This window comes from Ovis canadensis, chromosome 1 (assembly GCF_042477335.2).
Source record: "Ovis canadensis isolate MfBH-ARS-UI-01 breed Bighorn chromosome 1, ARS-UI_OviCan_v2, whole genome shotgun sequence".
In the NCBI taxonomy this organism is placed as follows: Eukaryota; Metazoa; Chordata; class Mammalia; order Artiodactyla; family Bovidae; genus Ovis; species Ovis canadensis.
Genome location: NC_091245.1, coordinates 22,551,597 through 22,576,757, shown reverse-complemented (window position 1 = coordinate 22,576,757; position 25,161 = coordinate 22,551,597). Strand labels below are relative to the sequence as shown.

Sequence of the window (25,161 nt, the reverse complement as noted above, 5' to 3'; positions counted from 1 at the left end):
TATAGTAACTTGTATAGGCTATTCTTGGAGCAAAGTCCAAGATAACCAGTGGCTAAACTACAAATTACATACCAATAAAGGTGCAAAGTCAAAGAGTAACTACAGAATAAGAAAAGTATGATACATGAATCCAATTCACCACGCAAATATCCTCAAACACACAGGCTCCAAAAACTGGCATCATAGATGTATTTAAGCACACTAAAAAACTTATGAGAACCTACAACAATCTGTTTATCTTGCTTACTTTCTTCTTATAAACAAACAGGTCAATAGCCTTCCAATCAGCTAGCGATGGCTAATTAGAAAACATACATTTTAAAAGATCCTATTCAAGTCAACTGTACCTCAATTTAAAAAATCCTACACAGTACTAAACAGTACTAAAAACTTAAATTTAGGGATACTAATATGTAAGAATTATATGGAGAAACTAGAAACATTTAAAATTAGTATCATAAAAAGAAGGCATAGATAGATTATGGATAGAAAGATTCAATACAGTAAATATATAAATTTTCCACAAATTAATCTATAAATTGATAGCAACCTCAATCAAAATTCAACTGGGATTATTTATTTTTTAATGAAACTTGATGAGTTGATTCTTAAGTTTAACAGAAGGGGTAAACGTGAGAGAATGACTGAACTCAAAAATAATATTAACAAACACAAAGCTATAGTAATTAAAACAGTATTAAAATTTTTTTTTAATTTTAAATGGACATGAATTTAAAATAAATAAAACAGTGTGATACTGGTATAAAAATAGACAAACATAACAATGAAACTCAACAGAGTCTAAAAACAGACTTAAGTATAAATGGGAATTCAATAAATGACAGTTATTATCTAAAAATCAACAGAGAAAAGATGAACTATTTAATAAATGATACTATGCAACTGGCTACCATCTGAAAAAAAAATCAGATTCTTGCACATCATATGCAAAACTAAATTTCAGGTACATTAAAGTTCTAAAACAACACAATGCAAGCAAAACAAAACAACAACAAAACCCAATCACAGGATAGTACTGGGGGAAATAAGACTGAGAGAAAGACACTCCAAAATAAGAATCAAAACAGCATGCTTGACCATATGAGTAATAAAAACTTCTGAACAAAGAAAGATAACATAGATATAACCAAATAACAAGCAACAGACTGGGAGAAAATATTTTCACCATACAAAGGTGACAGGGTAATATACACTGTATATAGAGACGTCCTACTAACAAAGAAAAATGCTCAATACAAAAATGGGCAAAGGATAAGAACAAACAATTCAGAGAAAAGGAGAGAACAGATGCTCAACCTTACCAGTAATCACAAAAATGCAAATTAAAGCAAAGTAATTTCATTTTCACACATCAGATTGGTTAAAATAAAAAGATGTCTGGCTATGGCAAGGACCAGGGGTTGGGGAGAACCCAGCATCTTGATAGTTTGTGGGAGTGTAAATTGTCTAAGCATTTTTAGAGGGCAATTCGGTAGAGTCTAACAAAATTTAAGTTTGTATACCCTTTGGCTCAGTAATGCCATTTCTAGGAGTTGTGCTACTGAAACAGTTGTACATGTGCATAAAGACACATGTACATGACAGTTTATGTTAGCATCATTTGTAAACAGAAAATCTAAATGACCACAAATATATGAATAGTTAAATAGATTATTGTATATATTATGAATGGAGTAGAGCTATCGACATGTGCTGATATGGAAAGCTATCCAAGATATCCTGTTAAGCAAAGAAATGCATGGCACGGAACAAAAGGCAATATTTGGGCATGTATTTTTATCTGTGTATAAATATATCAAAAAAAGGACCAGAAAGCCACATATAAAAATGCTGATAGGCGATTACATAAGGAGAATAAGCTAAGGTTAATTAGACAGCTTTCAGTTTTTACTTTATGTACTTTCAAATAGTCTGAATCTTCAAAGTACATGTATACATATAAACTTTAAAATTTTTTAATTTATAAAAGGTTATATTCTATCTACACATCTCTAAATGGCAACTATCACAAAGTAAGGCTGATGATTTAAGTGTTTTATTAATACCAGATCTTAAGAGAACAGCAAAATAAATAGCCTAACATTAGGAATAAATATCTCTACATAAAAAGTTATCCAATTTCACGAAAAAAGAAGAACAGTACCTGCACAATCACAAACTTATTTAGAATTTTTTAAAACTAAATCACTGTTGAGAATAGCAGCAAAAATCAATTCAAATGTTTGGATAAAAATTTCCCTGGAAAGTGATCCATTCCTCAAACAAAGGAGAAACAAAGTATAATATAGCAACACAGAAACACACTGCATGGGCATGAAGTCAAGAGTCATAGAAGGAGACAGAAAACAGTCCAGTTTTACAGCCTAGAAACAGATGGAAATTTAGAGACACACTGAGTTGAGAGGATCCAAAAGGCACAGCAGCAGAATTTTAAAAGGAAACATATTTCAGTGAAGCCTTACACTAGGCACTTGAGTTCAAAATTATAAGCAGGATGTTCTGGAAATGACACCGCCATGGCAGACAATGTAACCACACTACTTCTAGTTTCCAGAATGACCCCTTGGAGCACTTTCAGAACTTTACTGTGCCAACCTCTCTCAACTGTTTTTTCTTTTTTTTTTTTTTTTAAGAAAAAGAAAATCAATCTAGCTTAGACAACAAAGAATCATTTTCATTTTTAGTTCATCAACCTGTGCTAATAGGAGGTGTGAAGAAAATTAGTATTTAGCTTTAAAAAGTAGTACATGTTTTTTAAAAAAAACTTTGGTATAAAATTTACCTTCATGATTACATTTTTCTTAACTGAAAATTAAAGTCAGTCTACAAATATATATTTTTGATGGTATAGCTATCAAATTCTAACCCCGCCTGGGATTTAACATTGACTACAGACTCTGGAAGTTGGTGATGGACAGGGAGGCCTGGCGTGCCATGATTCATGGGGTCACAAAGAGTTGGACACGACTGAGTGACTGAACTGAACAGACAAATTAAAAGACGCTTACTCCTTGGAAGGAAAGTTATGACCAACCTAGATAGCATATTCAAAAGCAGAGACATTACTTTGCCAACTAAGGTCCGTCTAGTCAAGGCTATGGTTTTTCCAGTGGTCATGTACGGATGTGAGAATTGGACTGTGAAGAAAGCTGAGTGCCAAAGAACTGATGCTTTTGAACTGTGGTGTTGGAGAAGACTCTTGAGAGTCCCTTGGACTGCAAGGAGATCCAACCAGTCCATTCTGAAGGAGATCAGTCCTGGGTGTTTTTTGGAAGGACTGATGCTGAAGCTGAAACTCCAATACTTCAGCCCCCTCATGCGAAGGGTTGACTCACTGGAAAAGACTCTGATGCTGGGAGGGACTGGGGGCAGGAGAAGAAGGGGACAAGAGAGGATGAGATAGTTGGATGGCATCACCGCCTCGATGGAGGTGAGTCTGAGTGAACTCCGGGAGATGGTGATGGACAGGGAGGCCTGGTGTGCTGTGATTCATGGGGTCGCAAAGAGTCGGACACGACTGAGCGAATGAGCTGAACTGAACAGACAACTATACACATTTATATAATGCAGAACAGAATATAAGGGATTCATGTTTCTTGATGAGAATCTGACTTTTTCACATGCAGGAAATGTCCTAATAAGTGATAAGTTTATGGGTGATTTTTATAGAAAACTTTCTTCCCTGCCGTAACTACACAAGAGGAAGAATGCTGGAAACCATTTTGCAAAATGGACAACCTCTCTCACCTCTCTTGTCTGACTTGGTGAAAGTTGCTCAGTTGTGTCTGACTCTTTGAGACCCCATGGACTATACAGTCCATGGAATTCTCAGGCCAGAATACTGGAGTGGGTAGTGGTTTAGTCACCAAGTTGTGTCTGACTCTTATGACCCCATGAACGGTAGCCTGCCTTTCCCTTCTCCAGGGGATCTTCCCAACCCAGGGATGGAACCCAGGTTTCCCACATTGCAGGCGGATTCTTTACCAGCTGAGCCACAAGGGAAGCCCAAGAATACTGGAGTGGGTAGCCTATCCCTTCTCCGGCGGATCTTCCCAACCCAGGAATTGAATGCAGGGGTCTTTGGCATTGCAGGCGGATTCTTTACCAATTGGGCTTAGACCCAATTATACCCTGGAATCAGTCAAGGAAGTAACACAAATCTATTACTCCCACTCTTCCTTTCTGCCTACACTATCCCCTCTCTCTTCCACCCTCAACTCTCAGTCTCAGGCACAATACAAACACTCACCAATTATTCCTCTTTTACAGTTTTGGCCTCATTATCAATCTTTTAATCTCTGCACCACAGGCAATAGAAAACATACTGTATGTCCTAAAGTGCAAGATATCAGACTTCATCAAAACTAAAATTTCTATGCTTTCAAAGGCACTCCCACAAAAATGAAAATATGACCCACAGGATAGAAAAAAACATTTACAAATAATATATCTGGATAAGGGACTTATACCAAAAAAATATTTTTAAAACTTTACAATTTAGTAATAAAAACCACCCAGCTTTAAAAGTTGCAAAAGACAGTTTTTAAAATGCAATATTCTGCAGGGAAGAAAAAGGACAAATGATCCAAACAGACATTTCTCCAAAGAAGATATAGAAATGGCCAATAAGTATGGGGAAGTTGTTCAACATCATCAGTCATCAGGGAAATGCAAATCAAAACCACAATGAGATAACAATTCACACCCATTAGGATGGCTATTTATTTATTTTCCTTACACCTTGATTCAAGCAATTTATTCATGTGAATTTCCTCTCCTTGTGTGGTCACTGCAGAAATTTCATTTCGGATGGCTATTAAAAAAAAAAAAAGGCCATGTGAGACATGAAAGATGCTCACAGCGTTAAGTCACTAGGGAAATGCAAGTCAAAACCACAGTAAGATACCACTGTACACCTACTGGAGTGGTGATAATCAATCAAACAAACATAAAATGATAAGTGTTGGTGAAGATAAAGAAACCACACATTATTGGTAGGAAGGTAAAATGGCACAGCTGCTGTGGAAAATAGTTTGGCAGTTCCTCAAACAAGTTAAACAGAATTATACGATCCAACAATTCCCCTCCTAGCTATATAACCAAACGACTGAAACAGATGCTTGTACGTCAGTGTTCACTGCAGCACGACTCAAAACAGTACAAAGGTGGAAGCAAGCGCTCATCCAACGACAGATGAATGGATAAACACTACGTAACATACACATACAGTGAACCACCATACAGCCATAGAAAGGAATGGCTGAAACTTAAAACATCATACTAAGTGAAATAAGCTGTAAAAAAAAAAAAAAACCCCGGGGGAACAAATACTGTATGATTCTACTCACACAATGTACCGAAAACAGGCAAATTCAGAGGCAAAAATTAGACTAGAAGTTACTAGCGGCTGGGGGAAGGGACGAATGGGAAATTATTGCCTAAAGGTAGAGTCTTTGTTTGGTGTGAAGAGAAAGTTTTAGAAATCGTGGTGAAGGTTGCACAACATTATAAATACAATTTATACCACTGAATTACACACTTAAAGTGGTTGAAACAGCAAATTTCATGATATATTTTGTGTGTGTGCTTAGTCGCTCAGTTGTGTCTGACTCTTTGCAAACCCATAGACTAGCCTGGCCAGGCTCCATTGTCCATGGGGATTCTCCAGGCGCGAATACTGGAGTGGGTTGCCATGCCCTCCTCCAGGGCAATCTTCCCAACCCAGAGACTGAACCCAGGTCTTCTGCATTGCAGGCAGATTCTTTACCATCTGAGCCAGCAGGGAAGCCCTTGATATATTTTATCACGATTAAAAAAAATTAGTAACATAATAACATATCAAAATCTTTGAATTGTACACTTCAAGTGCATGAGTTGTGTGTTATGTAAATTATACTTCCAAGTTATTTTTTAAAAAACACAGAATATGATTTCTGAAAAATCAGAAACAAAATTTCTAAAACAAAGAATCAATTAATTAATGTATGTAATCTATAGAATATGGTATCATCATATAGATTATGTGGTAAAAGTACATTGATTAACATTATAATATGCTTGTGATATTATAAGTAAAAAGCAGGTTTCCAGAGTATGAGGCTACTTAAAAAAAAAAAATCTCTGGAAATATATGTCCCAAAATATTCATTAATGGTGGTCTTTTCTGGGTGGTAAGATTACTGGTGATTTTTACACTGTTGTTTTACTCATCTGTATTTTCTAATTTTTCTATAATGTATATGTACTATTCGTATAATTAAAAAGTAACCAAAAATAAAAGCACTTGCATCGTTAATAATAGGACGGTTAAGGTATATATACAGGCTTAGCTTATGACACCCAATCATTAGGTCATTCACTCCATTTGGCATCGAGTAACCTATTTTGAATATAAAGAGCATTTATATTATAAGCTTTCCCATTCTAGGATTTTTAAATCTAAGCTAACTCCAAATAGTTTCTCTAAGTAGAAAGACCTTTCATATTTGGTAGGCTCTAAACCACCACCTTGAGTTTTTAAAAATCTGTAAACTGACTAGTGTGGGTAATCATTTCCTTATGCCATAGTAAACAATGGGAATACAATGCTTCCTTAAACTACTTTAATCTAAATTACTCTTTGATCTCTTTACCATAGGCCCTTTCTAAAATAATGTTACTCTTTACACATTCTACTGAGGGCCATGTACTGTGCTGAACACAGTAGAAGCATTATGGGATTTCATCTCTATAACAACCCAGTGAAGCTGGCATTACTATCATCACTTTACAAATGAAGACACAGAATCAGAAAAGTTAAGCAATATGGTGGCCATAAGTGTCAGACTGAGATTTGAGCCAACGTTTGATTTCAAAGTCTACATTCTTTCTAATACTATGCTATATTGTAAGAAAGTTGGCTCAACATCCCATTTCTTAAATATTTTTAATTAAAAAAATTCATACATACACAATTGTTCCATTTCAAAAATCTATTCCTTTTCTCGCCTTTACACATACTCTGTTACCATTCTGAAGTTCTATGTAAATATGAAATTCAGTGGGAATTTATTAAGTATAATTCCTTGTGCTCCCATTCATATAGCATACAATGGCAAAGAATATATACCTATTCATAGTGACTGAATAATATACCTCCTGAATGTGACTACATAGGATTACAGGACTACTATCTAACACTGAAGTCTCGGTATACAGATCTGTTTTAGGCCTGGCCGTCCAGACCATCTACTTTCAAACTCTTCATTTTACAAAAGGAGAAACTGAGATAAGCTGACTTGCTAATTAGCGGAAACTGGCACTTGAACCCAGGTCTTGTGACTTTCAGTGATTATTACGCCACAGTGGACCTCTGAGGTAATCCCTAGGTGATAGACAAGGAGACAGAATCTTGCCATCAAGCTACTGTGGCCTTTGCATGTCAGAATCTGCTGCTGCTGCTGCTAAGTCGCTTCAGTCGTGTCCAACTCTGTGCGACCCCAGAGACAGCAGCCCACCACGCTCCCCCGTCCCTGGGATTCTCCAGGCAAGAACACTGGAGTAGGTTGCCATTTCCTTCTCCAATGCATGAAAGTGAAAAGTGAAAGTGAAGTTGCTCAGTTGTGTCCAACTCTTTGCGACCCCATGGACTGCAGCCTACCAGGCTCCTCCACCCATGGGATTTTCCAGGCAAGAGTACTGGAGTGGGTTGCCATTGCCTTCTACGCAGAATCTGCTAGTGGAAACTAAAACAGAGACATTAAGTTGATGGACTTTATCATTTTGTTGTATCCTAGCAGGGAAATGAGATCAGGAACTTTATCCACACACAGAGTCAGGCATATCTGACCCACCACTCAGCCAGACTCTGACCATCCTTGCTTCATTTGCTTCATTCTTGCCTTTTCCCACTCTTGACACCATTTCTACTTGCCTCATCCAATAATCATTCAATAAGTAGCAAATAAAAATTTCTAATTTAAAAACCTAAATTAGGACTTCCCTAGTAACACAGTGGATAAGAATCTGCCTACCAAGGCAGGGGACATGGGTTGGATCCCTGGTCCAGGAAGACTTCACATGCTTTGGAGCAACTGAGCCTGTGTGCCACAACCACTGAGCTCTAGAGCCTGGGAGCTGCAATCACTGAAATCCATGCCTAGAGCCTGTGCTCCGCAGTGAAGAGTAGTCCCGGCTCACCACAACTAGAGAAAGTACATGCAAAGCAATGAAGACCCAGAATAGCCAAAAATAAATAAATGAAATTATTTTAAAAATAAAAAACTAAATTAGCCATCAAGTCAATTCCCAATTACATAATAGCTGGGCTCTCTTTACTTCCAGTAGACACCAAGAAGAAGAAATTCATGTTATTATCAATATCTACCTAAACTATACTTAATTATAAAGGTAAGTCCTATAGGCCAAATTAAATACACAGAACTTTCCAGGGACAAACACCAATGACTAATACATCATTTAAGTTCCAAACAAAAAATGAGCAAGGAAGGAGTCTTTTTGTGTAGTCCCAAACTGAGCATATTTAATTGCTTGTTGGTATAGAATATACCTTAATGATGAATAGAACCAACTTACTGGACTTCTGGAGATGGCTGATGGAAACCAAGCATGGAACTCTGTATTTTTTGGGGCCCAGTCCCTCAAAGTTTCTGAGAATGGAACATACTAACTGGGACTTCTTTCTTTACCAAAGTTCAACAGGCAGCAGCTAACTGTCAGCAAACAGTATGTCCAGTCACACCTGTTCTCTATTAAATTCTAAATGCTCTTATCACATGTTTAGTCTGTAAATATGTTCTTAATTTAACTGAAATGTTAGAGTGAATACATTTTCATATGGTAACTGGGCTTTAAAAGCTAAGAAGAGTCAGTGTGATCAAGTTAACATGACACAAAGAATAAGACAGTCATCCCCTGCTCCCTGCTATGGTTTTTCTAGTAGTCATGTAAGGATGTAGGAGTTGGACCATAAGGAAGGCTGAATGCTGAAGAAATGATGCTTTCAAACTGTGGTGTTGGAGAAGACTCTTGAGAGTCTGTTGGACTGCAAGAAGATCAAATCAGTGAATCTTAAAGGAAATCGACCCTGCACATTCATTGGAAGGACTGATGCTGAAGCTGAAGCTCCAATACTTTGGCCAGCTAATGCGAAGAACTGACTTATTAGAAAAGACCCTGATGCTGGGAAAAACTGAGGGCAAGAGGAGAAGGGGGTGACAGAGGATGAGATGGCTGGATGACGTCACTGACTCAATGGACGTGAGTCTGAGCAAACTCAGGGAGATAGTGAAGGACAGGGAAGCCTAGTGCTGCAGCCCATGGGGTTGCAAAGGGTAGGACATGACCTAGAGACTGAACAATAACCCCCGCTTCCACCCTTTTTCTCTTATCTGGTCTAAAAGTCTCACTACAAGAGAGCTTTCTCCAAATGCTCTGAATTTCAGTTCAGAAGGACACCGTTACAAATACTATAATCCTAAAAAAAGAAAAAAAATACTGTATTCCTTTGTGACTTTCGGAGAGCTTTCAGATTGCAGTCCTCTCCTATTAGCATCTTAACTAGAATGTGGTGTTTAATCGACTACCATCACTAAAAACATTAACCAGAAGGATGTAAATGAAGTAGATTTCAGTGGGATAAAGGATACCGGGAAGAACCAGAACTAAAGAGGTATTCTGAGCTAGGGCAGACTTAGGTAGAGGTGTCTAATTTTGATGGGGCTGGAATATTCATTCAGAATCCCTCCGAGCACAGCACACTCATGTAGTTATTAGCACATAATTTTACTATTATTACCTTTCAAAGCATGACTGAGCTGGCCAAAAATTAAAAGACTAATTCAACTTCATATAAATCAAGAAAGCACAAGTCCAGACGAACTAAGAGAGTGCTGGATTTGTGGCTGCCCTGGAGACATCCCCATCCCCAAATCACAAGTGGCTGGAGCCTAGGATTTAATAGGCCACAAAGAAGGGAGAAGAGACAAAGGCTGAGCCTAAGTAGGACTGGAGGTTGGATCAATGAATTCCACATAAAGTCAGGACCTCTGAACCATGGTACCCTCGGTGCTTGACCTAGGAAAGAAGAACCTACCATGCAGAGAAAACAGCAAAATTTCCTAACCACAAGCCTACACTGATTAAAGAAACTTCTAAAGGATATACTCCAAGAAAGAAAATGATCTCAGTAAGAAGGTCTGAGGTGCAAAAATAAATGGTTAATACAGAAAGTGGTATGTATTTTTTATTATAACAATTTATTATTATTATAATTATGCATATTATTCCAAACAAACATTTGTATAAAACATTAACAGGTCATTTGTAGGGATTAAAAAAAAAAGTCAATATAGAATTAAAATCCTAAAAAAAGAGAGAAAACAGAATAAGATAGAAAATAGTGTGTCCTAAGGTATATTGTTTAGAGAATAGTAAAAATATTAATATTAGACTTAAGTTAAATAATATGTGTGCTTAAAATTTCTAGTGTAACCACTAAAAAGAGATTGTATAGCTTCCAAAGTAGGAAGGAATAAGTCATGAGGAAAAGAATCTTAAGCAATCAAAAGAAGGTTGAAGTAGTAGGGGTGGCAGAAGAGCAGGTAAAATTAACACAGGAACAGTAAAATGGTGAAGATAATAATAAACATATCTATAAAGGACCTACCATGTACCAGGCACTGCTCTAAGTACTTTATATACATTAGCTCATATACTCCTCACAAACCATTCTGAGGTAGATAGTATATATTATTATCATTCCCATTTTACAAATGAGGACATTGAGGCACAGAAACTAAACCTTTGCTAAGATCTCACACACAGCATGTGTTATGATAAAGACTCACACCTAGACAGTCTAACTCTCAAGTCTGAACTCTACATCCTGCCTAGTAGACAACACACTAGGATGGCAGTTGGATGTTTGTTCATGCCCTTTCAAATCCATTTTTCTTCAGTCTAACAACTAAGAATGCCAACCAAAGTGTAGCTACTTACATTGCTCAAGACATTTCCTTCGTTGACTATGGACAGGCAAGCACAGAACAGGAAAGGAGAGAGATGCCCACGTTATGATAAGTGACTAATACAAAGCAGGCACTGTGCCAGACATTTTACTACATGGATTCTCTTGGTTAATCCTCATAATCACCCTATAGAGTAGATTAGTATCACAAATGTCCAGAGGAGAAAACCAAAGAGCCAAAAATTTAAGTAACTTACAAAATGGCAAAAATCTTTTATGACTGGCTTCAAAATCTACTTAACAAATGTTTATTGAGCATCAATTTATGCCAGACATTGTACTATACACTAAAGATGTGAGAGTAAATTTAGAAATCTTAAGGCTCTCATCTTTATGGAGCTTATGGCATAATGGAGGAGACAATCCAATAAAGTTAAAGGTGGTCTGCAAACTGATATATGTTATAAAGGACAACATAATTAAAAACTGGTAACTATCATAAAGGACGAAAGAATTACAACTGATAGAGCACATAATTGAGAAATCTGACCTAGTCTAAAAATGTGAGGGCTAGTTTCACTGAGGAAGTCATTTTTAGCTCAAGGTTCCCAAACTGTATGCCACAGTGCCCTGGAGGACTGTAGCAAATTCACAAGAGTGCCCTGGATCTACATTTTTAAGGGAAATAGAGCAATACTGAACATCTATTACATATCATGAACTATTAGCTCAGGGTAGCTCACAATTTCAACCTTAGATCATGCATATTCTTTTTGAAGACACATCTTTGTGATGCTGACTTTTTGGTGGGCAGTTGCTGTAATAAAAATAAGTACCACATAAAAATTGAAGTGGAAAAGGAAATGAGGATGGAAGCGGCCAATCTGATTCCAAGGTATGAGAAACTGGGCAGTGCCTAACAGGCATTTACATCCTATTAGTAAGTGATCTGACAATGAAATAAAGCTGCTACTTTTTCCTTTTAGCTTATATGTACTTTTTCTTTAAATAGCTACTAGATTGTTAGAAAATACTTAAGCATTGTTTGGATCTAATTACTAGATAAATATAATTAATTAATATAATTACTTAATAAATATATTTATTTTGAACTAAGCTGTTTGTGAAAAAAAGTATGGAGACACGAAGGACGCTATGAACTGTGAATGTTTGGGAATCTTCGTATTACGCTAAGAACTGAAGAATAAGTAGGCTTTTCAAACACCATGCAGTAGAATGAGCAACGGCAAAAGACAGGGTCCCTATCCTTGAAGACGTTACAATCTAGTTTGGGAGGCAAAACTAAAAGACAAATCATTTTTCGTTTGTTTTGTTTTTGGCCACACTGCATGGCTTGAGGGATCTCAGTTCCCTGGCCATAGACTGAAACCAGGCTACAGCAGTGGAAAGTCCAGAATCCTAACCATTAGGTCACCACGGAACTCCCAATAAACAATTTTAAAACAATCTGTTAAACTTTAATATTCGCAAAAATATCTCATATCCTTTCTCACGAAATTATATTAAGTACGTGTTCATCTTCACTCTAAATTAAGAGCCCCTAGAGGTTGGTATCTCCCAACACAGAGCAAATAGTTTGAGTTTAGTAAGTGTTTTCTGGGACAGTCTCACTTGCATTGATTTACTCTCCTTAGGCTTTTCTCAGAATTGAAAGCTCCAACTCCTCTGTGCAAGGGTAACTGCTTTAAGTGTTCTCCACCACAACATATCTCCTGGCTGCTTCTTTCCTGCTGTCCTTCAAAAGTCAGCTCATACATATTCACTGCCCCCTAGGAAGCTTTCCCTGACCAAATGAACTGTAATTTAAATGTCCCTTATCTAAACGGTCTATTTGGTTTCTTTTCATCAAAGGATTTACCACTCTTTTCCTGCAGTAGTCACTGTTTAACTTTCATATCTCCCAGCTCATTGTAAACTTTTGACAGCAGGGTCCATGCCTTATTCACCTTAGCAACTATCATAGTGCCCAGCTCGCAAAGACTGTTTTCTGAATAAATGACAAGTACAGGGAAATTTTTTTTAAGTCTAATTATGCCTTTCACCTTAATGGACTTCTTGAGAAAAAAAATGAGTTATTCAGGAAAACTCTGAGGAAGAGATTAACAAATGTGCAAAAATTAAAATGACTGATAACTATCCAGTGCTAGTAAAAAAAAAAAATCATACACCGCTGTAGAAATGTAATTAAGTACAATGTTTGTGAAAAGTAATCAAACTATTATCAATTAAAATTAAAATGTATTTATCTTCTGACTTAGCAATCCTACTTTTAGGAATCTTGCTTGCAAAAATAAAAGCATCCATATGCAATATTATATTTACAAGGAAGTTTACTGAAGCACTGTTTGCAACAGCAAACTAATTCCAAACTAAAGTATGCCAAATGTCTAGCAATAGTGGGGGAATGGTACAACTATGCTACCGTAACATCCATACTATGGACTGTTCTGTCGCTACTGATAAAAATGAGTTAAGTCTATGTGTAGAGACCTAAGAGGAGAGCCATGACACATTCCATAAAAAATAGAATAATCCCACTTGGAGGTAAAAAAGGTAAACATATGCACTTTTATTTGTAAAATATTGAGAAAGAGTTAATACCAGACAGTTAACACTGGTGACCTCAGGTTAGAGTCATCAACAACTATGTATTACAATTGTAACAACTATGTATTACAATTGTAACTTAAAACAGAAAGAAAAAAAAAGTTTTCAAAAGTAAGACCAGTAAATAATCTGAACATACTCTCCCTCCTCAAAATTCTTAAGGACAACAGAAACTCCACATTACAATTACCTTTAATGAGATGACACTGATCTGGGAGAGTTGAGGATTCTATGGACTCTCCAGAGATGATTTAAACTTTACTTTAAATAAACCAACTTAAAATCTAGTTGTCCAGTGGATCTTCCTAGTTTCTTTAATGAGTGATAGTTCGCTTTGAGGATTTGTAATCAGGAGTTTGAAAATTTTAGAATGCTCATCAGATTCTTACAACTATACCATTTTCTCACTGAGAGTAAACTGAAGTGTTACATGAGAAATCAGAGAAAGAGGTTTCAATCAAACACTTATGGTCCTGAAACTGGAAGCACTGCTACTTGGGCGCCCCCTGGGGACTGAGTTTTAAATTTTTTACATCCTCAAGACAAACTGGTGTGCTATATAACTGTTCATTCAAAGAACACTTACTAAGCATCTATTATGTACCAGGCACAATGTTCAACACTAGAGACAAAAAGATAAATAAAATAGAGTTTCTGATTTCTATAATGCATACTTAAAGTCAGTATCACCCAAAACTTTCTAAGTACAGCAGGAAACAATGGAAACAGTGTCAGACTTTTCTTTTCTTGGGCTCCAAAATCACTGCAGGTGGTGACTGCAGCCATCAAATTAAAAGACACTTGCTCCTTGGAAGAAAAGCTATGACAAACCTAGACAGCATATTAAAAAGCAGACACATTATTTTGCCAACAAAAGTCCATATAGTCAAAGCTATGGTTTTTCCAGTAGTCACACACATACGTGATGTGAGACGCTGGACCATAAGGAAAGCTGAGCGCCGAAGAATTGATGCTTTCGAATTGTGGTGTTGGAAAAAAGATTCTTGAGAGTCCCCTGGAAAGCAAGGAGATTAAGCCAGTCAATCCTGGAAATCAACCTTGAATATTCATTGGAAGGACTGATGTTGAAGCTGAAGCTCCTATACTTTGGCCACCTGATGTAAAGAACTGACTCACTGGAAAAGACCTTGATGCTGAGAAAGACTGAAGGCAGGAGGAGAAGTGGACGACAGAGGATGAGATGGTTGGATGGCATCACCGACTCAATGGACATGAGTTTGAGTAAACTCTGGGAGTGGGTGATGGACAGGGAGGCCTGGCGTGCTGCAGTCCATGGGGTCGCAAAGAGTCAGACACGACTGAGCAACTGAACTGATCAGCATGTAGAATACAAAACATAAACTACTCATAGAGGTCGTGGAGGAAATTATAACACAGAACATGATAAAAATGCTTTTGGGGTGCTTCAAAAAGGAATTTGACATGAATATAAGCTTTAGCATAATTTGTTCATTGAACCAAAATGTTCACCATCCTTAAAAGATAGTAGATTTAAACATCTTAGCTAACAGATGCAAAATTGTGGTTACGGTTTTTAGACAAGTTTAGGTTATAGCATCATGATTTTTCTTGGGCCAAAACAATACAAACAAAGCTTAATTTAAAAAATTAAAAAATGACATGGTATCCTAACATCAGATTTTTGTTGTTGTTCGGTCTTTAAGTCGTGTCCCACTCTCAACAACCCCATGGACTGCCACATACCAGGCTTCCCTGTGCTTCACCATCTTCTGGAGTTTGCTCAAACTCATGTCCATTGAGTCGGTGATGCTATCCAAGAATCTCATCCTCTGTTGTCCTGTTTAGTCACAATAATAATAACTCCACTCTGAGAACCTGAGTCTTGATTGCACTGATTTAGGAAATGATTAATCTTCATAAACAAAATGAGGATGAGAAAACAGACTTGAAACAATTAGTTATAAAATAAAACTGAAAAAAAAATGAAAAAAAAATAAAAAATAAAACTGAAAAAGATCAGTTCAAATAAATGGGCAAAATTTAACCTCAAAGCCTCCTTCCAATCTTTCCTTCCCAGTTCACAACACTTTCAGAAGATACTGTATCAGATTTGCCTTTTCTTCCTCAAGGTCTGGGTGAGCAAGAAGCAGAGGCAGAATTCACAGCCAGAAAAACAACCACAACTGTGTCACAATTGTGACACAACCACAATTCCAAAGTCCCAGGACATTAGAGAGCCAGACAGTCTCAGGTTCTGTGGCCAGGGCCCAAAGAAGTACTTCTGGTGGCCTGAGTTGGAAATTAATTTAATTTTCCCAAAGGAATAATTCTATTTCAGCCACATTTCAGGTACCCTGTGAGCTGAATTAGCAATGGCATGATAGTTGGGGACTTCAACCTTTATTATATAACTTTTTCCCTAAGAAAAACAATTAGTTCCAAAAATTACATTGTTTGGGATTCAGCTTACATTTGCCTGTATAATAAAGCATTGAGTCAAAATGCAATAGACTCACAAAAGAAAAAACAAAACCAAAAAACCTCTGACTTGACTGACCATAGACATTCCACTGTTTAGTCTGCTAGAAGACAGCAATTACTAAATTATGAACTATTTGGAATAAAAAGTAACAGTTTAAAAGAGTTCAAGTTCATATAATTGTTGAAATTTTAAAGAATAGGATAATATATTATAGAACATAATTCATCATGGAAATCTTCTAATTCTTAACAGGTTTAAAATCTTGCCAGCCATTATCAAACAAAGTCGAGAATAAATACTAGTTACAGAATGTAGAGATAATGTTTAATCCAGTGGAGTAACATGGATATCATTAGCTTGGGTGTGGACACTTAAAAGTCACATAATGAGTCAGAAACAAAATACTTAAATGCTTCCAAATACATCAATCATAAACCAATTTTTAAAAGTAATACTACAGTGTACTTCGAAGTAAAAATAAGCAATCTCATAAATTAAGAGCAGGAACTCTAAAATAGAGGGAAAAAATTATCTGCATCTATTTATACCAGATATTTTATCTCATTTTATATTCACAAATGCCACACCAGATAGGTATTACTTCTCGTTTTTTACAGAGGAAACAAGCTAAAAGTAACAATTTCTCTGGGACTAAAGTGATAGTAAATGGAATAGTTAGGGTTATGGTCTGAACCTACATTTGTTTGATTCTAGTAAATGGCTCATCAGAATTCGAGAAAATATTTGCAAACAAAGTAACAAGGGATTAATCTCCTAAATATACAAATAGCTCATGCAGCTCAATATAAAAAAAAAAACCCAAAAATTCCAATCAAAAAATGGGTAGAAGATCTAAACAGACATTTCTCCAAAGAAAACATCAGATGGCTAAAAGGCATCACTACATCATCACAAATTGTTAGAGAAACGTAAATCCAAGCTACAATGAGGTGTCACCTCACACCAGTCAGAATGGCCATCATCAATAAATCTACAAACAATAAATGCTGGAGATGGTGTGGAGAAAAGGGAATCCTCCTTTCATTGTTGGTGAAATGTAATCTGGTACAGCCACTATGGAGAACAGTATGGAGGCTCCTTAAAAAACTAAAAATAAAGCTACCATATGATCCAGCAATCCCACTCCTGGGCATATCTGGAGAGAACCATGATTCAGAAACACATGCACCTCAACGTTTACTGCAGCACTATTTACAATCACCAGGATATGGAAGTAACCTAACCATTCACAGACAAAGGAATGGATGAAAATATGTGACATATATACAGTGCAATATTGCCCCGTCATAGTAAAGAACGAAACAGTGCCATCTGCTACAACATGAATGGACCTAGAAACTGTCATACTGAGTGAAGTCAGTCAGAGAAAAACAAGTAGCATATGATATCACTTACATGTGAAATCTAAAAAATTTGGTACAAAACAGAGTCACAGATATAGAAAACAAACTTACCAATGGGGAAGGGAATGAGGGAGGGATAAACTGAGATATTGGGATTGACATACACACTACTGTGTATAGAATGCTTCCCTGGTAGCTCAGCTGGTAAAGAATCTACTTACAATGCAGAAGACCCTGGTTTGATTCTTGGTTCGGGAAGATTCCCTAGAGAAGGGAGGGATAGGCTATCCATTCCAGTATTCTTGGGCTTCCCTGGTGGCTCAGACAGTAAAGATGATTCCCTGGGTTGGGAAGATCCCCTGGAGAAGGGCATGGCAATCCACTCCAGTATTCTTGCCTGTAGAATCCCCATGGACAGAGGAGCCTGGTGGGCTACAGTCCATGGGGTCGCAGAGTCAGACAGGACTGAGCAACTGAGCTATACACTAACGTCTATAGAACAGATAGCCAACAGGGACCTACTGTATACTACAGGAAACTCTACTCAATACTCTGTGATGACCTGTATGGGAAAAGAATCTTTAAATAGGTGGATATATGTATTAGTTCAGTTGCTCAGTCGTGTCTGACTCTTTGCCATCCCATGGACTGCAGCACACCAGGACTGCAGCATGCCAGGCCTCCCTGTCCATCACCAACTTCCGGAGCCTATTTCAAACTCATGACCATCGTGTCGGTGATGCCATCCAACCATCTCATCCTCTGTCGTCCCCTTTTCCTGCCTTCAATCTTTCCCAGCATCAAGGTCTTTCCCAGTGAGTCGGTTCTTCACATCAGTTGGCCAAAACATTGGAGTTCCAGCTTCAGCATCAGTCCTTCATGTAAAACTGATTCACTTTGCTCTACACCTGAAACTGTCACAACACTGTAAATCAACTATACTCCAGTAAAAATTAAAACAAAAACAAACAAAAGTAAAGTCTTTTCTCCTTCCCCTATCATGCCATTTACATGTGAGTTATTTCATACATACAACAAAAACTTGAAACAAATCATCATGTCTTTTAAAAAGTGAAAAGAACCAACAAAAATAAGCAGAAAAAAATTTTTTATCTATTTCTTGGTTGATTTAGTTCCACTTATATTCCTACAACTGATCAACAATTATCAATACAGCTATAAAACACATAATGAAGATATTTATGTTACCATCCGACTATTTCTGGATGCTCTTTAGAGAATAAAATATAGTACAGGAGTGGGCTGTATGAACCTGAGAGAGGAGTAAAATCCCAAAGCTAATAAAAGCCATGAGTTTGAGCAAGCTCGGGCAGTTGGTGATGGACAGGGAAGGCCCGCGTGCTGCAGTCCATGGACACGACTGAGCAACTGAACCGACATGAATAAAACTCACATCCTGGAACAGAGGAGGGAATAACTTTATAAGTTCTGGGTCAAAATCTTTTTGGTCTGAGTTTCACAAGAATTCTCTGGTGTTTTACAGCACGACTGGTCCCTCTCCTGTTTCTAGGTATCTCTTGTCTTCCTCCTCTCCCAAACATTCCCCGGATACTCCAGTAAGTCTTTAACCCACACTGCAGCTAATCACGTTATCTATTTGAAAATTGTTAACGGAATTGAACCGGTAACCTTATCACACTTTGGGGGGGAGGGGGAGAATAATACCATTTTAGAGTTGGGAGGCATTTCATATTGAGTTTAAATCTGCGTGCACAGCCTCTACGATTCTAGTGGGGACAACGGAGACTCGGAGAGAGGAAGTGACCTGGCCAACAGGCTAGGCGTGAGTTGGCAGCCGGGCCAGAGGTTGAAGTTTCATCTCATACTCCACGCTTTTCCAACCTCACGAAAGCGGGTTGGGCTTTAGGGCTGGGTACTAACCATAACGGGTTCAGAAAAAGCAATCAGCAGATCCCAGAACACCTAAAGCCCTGTCGCCCGGGGCTCCTTTCTAGAGTAAAGACCAGTTTAGTTACCTGTTTAGAGTTCAGAGGGCCTGTGGGAAGGGGAGGGCTGAAAAAACCGGTCTCTCCTGAGGTAGCTGTGGGCACACCCCGACCTCTAACCCAAATCGACACAGCCGCCACTCGCCCCACAACCAGTGGTACTCTGACCTTTTACGCGCTCGGGGTCCACGGAAGCGGACCCTCCCGTGATCCCTCTCCCAGCCGACTCTCAAGACGAACTTGGCCCCCAAAATGTAAGGGAACAGGGGTGCAGGAACAAAGCAACCCCAAGCGATCCCCTTCCTTTCTGGGCGCCCCCGGGGCGGGCGGACGTGGACTACCAGTCCCGACATGCAGCGCGCCGGCGGACCCTCGACCACCGGCAAATCCGCGGTGCACCGGCCGCCGGGACTCGTAGTCCGCGGTTCGGGAGTGGGGTGGGGGGCGCGGACAGCCGCGCGCGGCGGGACGGGCCAGCCTAGTGTCCAGTCAAGCCCAGGGAGCCTGCCGGCTGCGCGGGCCTCACCTCAACGATGCGGGCGCACTGAGTCCCCTTTCCGGCGCCGGGACCGCCGAGAACGAACACGACCTGCGGCTTCATGAAGCGATGCGGAAAGAGGAAAAGTGGCCGGCGGGTCAGTAGCGGAAAGCTAAGGCCTAGGACGTGCAGCAGCCGGCGGCCGCAGCGGCTAAGCATGCACCGCGGCTGGGTCGGACGCTGAGAGAGCTGACAGCAGCCGGGCCGGCGTTGGCGCGGGGCGGGGCGCGGAGAAGAGGGCGGGCCGCGGAGAAGAGGGCGGGCCGAGCCGGCGCCCGCCGCGGCCCCGCCGCCGTGGCTGCCGAGGCGTTCTCGCTGCGGCCGGAAGAGGCGGGGCTTCCGCTGCTCTTTCGTCGGCTGCGCCCGAGTCCTCCCCGCCCCTCTGAGGGCTCATTCATTCGTTCTGTCCGCGGGTGTTGAGCCGGCTAGTGTAGGGCCTGTGCTGGCGCCTGGCACATGGCCTACGGGAGAGCACGATCCATTGTATCTGCTCGCAAGTTTAAATTCCAGAGGGTAGGCAGCCGACCTGAACAAATTAACACGAGTAAATAAATGCAAATAGCAATATTGGCTTTGAAGGAACCAAACGGAGGAATAACAAGAGACAAATGTAATTTGGCTATGGTAGTCAGACTTCTGAAGAGATGATATATAAGCCAAGACGTAAGGATAGGAATGAGCAAAGCTAGCTAAACACTGAGATAGAGTGTCCCACAAAGAGAAAAAAGGCAAGTTTTTGCAAAACCCCTAAGACTTTCAACTGTGAGAGCAGTTGAAAGGCCCATAAGATCAATGATACGTGAAACGAGGGAGGGAATGAAAGGTGGAAGAGTTTGGCTGATGACCGGTCAGTCAGGCCCTTTGGTTAAGGAAAGGAGTTTGAATTATATTCTAATTGCAGTGGGAAGTCCTTCTAACTATAACTCCATTTCCCTGCCCCTTGCATTAGGAAAAATTTTCGAGAAGAAAAAGAGTTCAATGAATGAGTCTTAGTGAATAGACCTTTAAATGTTGGAGAGAGGAGGAGGAACCCAAGAAGGCAGAACCAGAAAGGTAAGAAGAAAACCAGAATACGTTGTTCAGCAAAGAGAGTGTTTGGGGTGGGATTGTGGTGGTGTAGTAGTCAACATTGTGTTAAACACAAATGAGTACAGATAAAACTGCATTTGGCAACAGGGGGACTTACAAAGAGTTCTGCCCAAAGCAAATCATACATTATATCTAATTTGAAGCCTGATTGAAAATGGAGTGAATAGGAGATGAGTAAATGAAAATAATAGAGAAAATAAGGGTCAAGACAACGTTTATTTAGGATGGGCGATAGGAGCCATGCTGTCTAATATGGTAGCCCTTAGCCACATATGGCTATTTAAATTTATTACATTAAAAATAATTAAAAATTCAGTTCTTCAGTTATAATAACAACATTTTAACAGCTCAGTAATCACATGTGTTTGTTTAGTGGAAATTGTATTGAACAGCATACGTACCAACCCTGTCATCACAAAACGTTCTACTGGTCAATGCTATACTCGAGCTCATACTTAAGGGGCTAGGAATGATTTGAAAGAGAGAGGTAACCCCTTGAGAAGAAAAATCAGATGAGCAATCCAAAGGACTTGAACACATCTAAGACACCTGGTGGACCTTAGATGACTTAGAAGTCGTAGATAGGAAGATGTTCATTTGTAACAGGAATAACAAGAAGAGTAGAGTTGCAGGAAGATTTGAAGGTAGGAAGGGTTCCTGTCTGATAACTTTCTTTTTCTTGTAATGAAAGGGCAATATTACCTGAGGGGAAGGGGAAGGGACTTGGATATCTGAGGAGAGAAAAGGTATGAAATAGACATCTTTGATAGTGGAAAATGTGTTTTTCTAAAGAAAACTAATCAATAGGACTTCTGGGAAGTATTAAGAGCCATTTGGTTTTTGAGATCATGGATTTACAATCATTAAAGATATTAGACTATTCAGGTACAGGCAGAGAGAAGGGCAGGCAAACAGTTGGGCTAATCCAGGATTGGGGTTTTGCCAGGCAAGTAAAACAGAGAGAGAGAGGACTAAGGGAATGTTTGCAAGAGAATGTTTATGATGGTTTATGCAGAATCAAGGACTTCCCTGGTAGCTCAGATGGTGAAGAATCCGCCTACAATGCAGGAGACCCCAGATCAATTCCTGGGTCACGAAGTTCCCTTGGAGAAGTGATAGGCTACCCACTCCAGTAATTCTTACCTGGATAATCCCCATGGACCCAGGAGCCTGGCAGGCTACAGTCCATGGGGTCGTAAAGAGTTGGATACAACTGAGCAACTGCGCCAGCACAGCACATGCAGAATCAAAATCAGGCAGAAACGCAAATGGTGGCATGTGAGGGCTAACAGTGGAGAAGTGGAGGGGAGCCAGGGAAGGGGTCAAGATATTAGAAGTACTGATGTCAAAGAATGGTGGCAGTGGAGTACTCGAGCACATGAGCTGGTGATCTGAGTGGAATGTTTGGAACTGAAGTATCAGAGGTTGTGAGTTTCTGCTGCTGCTGAGATCTGGGATGAGCCCATGGGAGTAGAAGACTGAAGCAGATACACACCCTGTTATTAGAACTGAGAGGCCAGGGTGTTCAATTTATCATCCAGGTAGAAGTTTAAGTGAGATAGTACTGGCTTGAAGAGAGAGACTACAAGGGTGAAATTAAGTTGTTGAGAGCAGAGTGCCAGGAAGGGATACAGACAGGAGGGGAGGATGATGGCACAGCCTTCTGTCTGGCTACCACCATTCTCTTTCTCCCTGTACAACCCTTTTTCTCTTCCCTCATACACTATTTTCGGCCTCTTTTCATCTTTCCCCCATCTCATCCACTTTTTTTTTTTAACTTATTTCCAATCCTCCTTCCCTTCTTTTCCCATTTCTGACTTCCTCTCCTTCTCCCCATCTACTTTTCTTTTCCATTTCTTCTCTCCACCCTTTTTCTTTGCCTCTCTAATCTCTTCTCCCTTCAGCCCCTTGTTTCCCCCTTGTTTATTGAGCCCTATCATAGTTACTACCTTATTGATTTAATAACATAGATGTTACTATTATACTCATTTTGCAAATGAAACCAAAGCCAGAAGTTGTCTGAAGACAGCTGGCCAGTAAGCAGCAGGAGCTGGAATTCAGCTTGATGTTTCGTTGTTGTTGCTATAGAGTCAGCATTATCTCCTTTAAAAGCAAAGAACATCAAGGCTGAAAGGAATGGTAGAGTTCCTAAGTCCAAAGTCTTCATGTTACCATATGGTGACAGGTAACAAAGTACGTTCCGGGTCCAAGATCTTTTCCCACTTAGTACAGTAAATATTAGGACTCAAGGAAGATTAATAGGCAAGGGCATCTGACTTAGAATAGGGAGACCTAAGTTTTAGTCTCTATGCTACCAATAAATCACTGTAACCTTAGGAAACTCCTGCTAATCTTGGAACTTCAGTTTTTCATCTTCCAACTAGGAAATGGAGAGAAGGGTGAAATGAAAGCCTTGGTATAGATGACCTCAAACCGTCCTGCTGTGTTTAGTTTTTTGATGAGAAGAAAGACAGTTATCCAGTTGCAGCTACTGTGCCTCTTGAAGGTATGTCCTGGTACTTAGCATAAGGATCTGTGAACTTTTTCTGTAAAAAGCCAGACAATAAATATTTTAGGTCTTGGGTGGCATAGCATCTCCATTTAGCTACACAACTTTGCCATTATAGTAAAAAGCAGCCTCAGATCATACATAAACAAATGAATGTGATAATGTTGCAAAAAACTTTTTTATGGACACTGAAATTTGAATTTCATACAATTTGTACCTGTCTCAAAATGTTATTCTCTCATTTTTTAAATCCATTTAAAAATGTGAAAACCACTGCTAGCGTGTAAGTCCATACCAAAACAGGTGCCCACAGGCTATAGTTGCTGCCCTCTGGCCTGGCAGAATGCCTGGTGGTAAAAGTCCAATTCAAGCTCAGAGGAAGTCTCCTAATCTTCCACCTGCCAGGGAGGAGGACGTAGGATATATGTCAGCTGAAAATAAGAATGACTGGTCATATTATTAAGAGGTGGTAGGAGTACAAAAAAAGGCCATATTGAAGCAAATGTACCTCTTTTCCTTTGGGCATGACTTTTCTCTATCTCATCTGGTATAATTGCCAGAGTTGAAAGATGTTAAAGGGATGGGATCTATGGAAAAGGCTCTAGGAAGCTATTCTTTGTTTTTTGATGAAGGCCTTGTGCCCTTTTTACGTACATTAGGAAAGAGACAAAAAGATAATCTTTCTAGCTGTCATGATAGAGACCACCAGAACTAAGGATTCCACATAGGAAGGAGTCTGGGTGTAAAACTTCATTGTATACTTATAGCAATTTGTAGTAACTTTTCTTTGACTCCCTGGAGAATTTGACTACAAGGGCTCAGTACTTAGTATCTTGCACCTTGCCCATCTCCTGCCAACCATGTTAGGCAACTAAGGAAAATTAAAGAAGAAAGATATTGAAAAAGTGAAACCTAGATGTCCATCTCTACCAAGGGTTTTCCAGAAAGAACAAGGCTAGGCAGAAAACAATTTATTATTTGTTGTCTCTTTGGGCCTGCTCTGGTTATCTTTTGCCTTGTAACAAACCCTGAATTACAAGGAATGTTTGGTATGGGAACCCTGCCCCCAGCCCAAATGTCACACACATTTGGTGACCAGAGTGTTCAGTGTGAGTAGTGCTATGGGTAGAGAGGAGACACATGGAAGAGGCTTTCCAAAACACCTGTTTATTACAGGTGGTCCCATGGAGCCAAGCCAAGGGGGCAAGCATTCATAAAAGGCACTGTGCTACTCTGATGCTCGAACATTTAACCTGTCTGCTTGTCCACAGTGAAAGGTCTAACTCTTAGCACCTTAGTCCTGAATTTGTCCCCAAAGAATTCATTTTGCTTTAGCCTTATATCAGTGCTCTTAATCTTTGGAGGTGGCAGAGATTCAGTGAGTTCCCCCTCGATGCAAACAATCAGACCCCCAATAAGAATATGTGCCAATGAGTATATATTGAATAAATGGCTATCACCTAGTAGAAGCTATTCCCTACCTAAATCCATAGATTGAATCCATAGATTAAATACATTCAATTAATATCTATTGAATATCCACTATATGCCAAGCATTTCACTTATATTACTTAGTTTTTGGATGACATTCAGACTTTTCAATAATTAATAAAAT

The 25,161-nt window shown here is 39.2% G+C and overlaps 2 protein-coding genes across 2 annotated transcripts in view; one reads left to right on the top strand and one right to left on the bottom strand.

Annotated features, from left to right (window-relative positions):
* CMPK1 (cytidine/uridine monophosphate kinase 1) overlaps positions 1-20,274 on the bottom strand; it is a 35,969-nt gene extending 15,695 nt beyond the window's left edge. The window contains exon 1 of the mRNA XM_069558613.1: positions 19,937-20,274. Coding sequence (XP_069414714.1) covers positions 19,937-20,107 — 171 coding nt within the window. The 5' untranslated portion in view covers positions 20,108-20,274. The remainder of the gene's footprint in view (positions 1-19,936) is intronic.
* Positions 20,275-20,897: 623 nt separating this feature from the next.
* The window catches only part of STIL (STIL centriolar assembly protein), a 64,439-nt gene continuing 60,175 nt past the window's right edge, over positions 20,898-25,161 (top strand). Inside the window, exon 1 of the mRNA XM_069558483.1 lies at positions 20,898-21,001. The gene's annotated coding sequence lies outside the window, so the exon portion shown is untranslated. The remainder of the gene's footprint in view (positions 21,002-25,161) is intronic.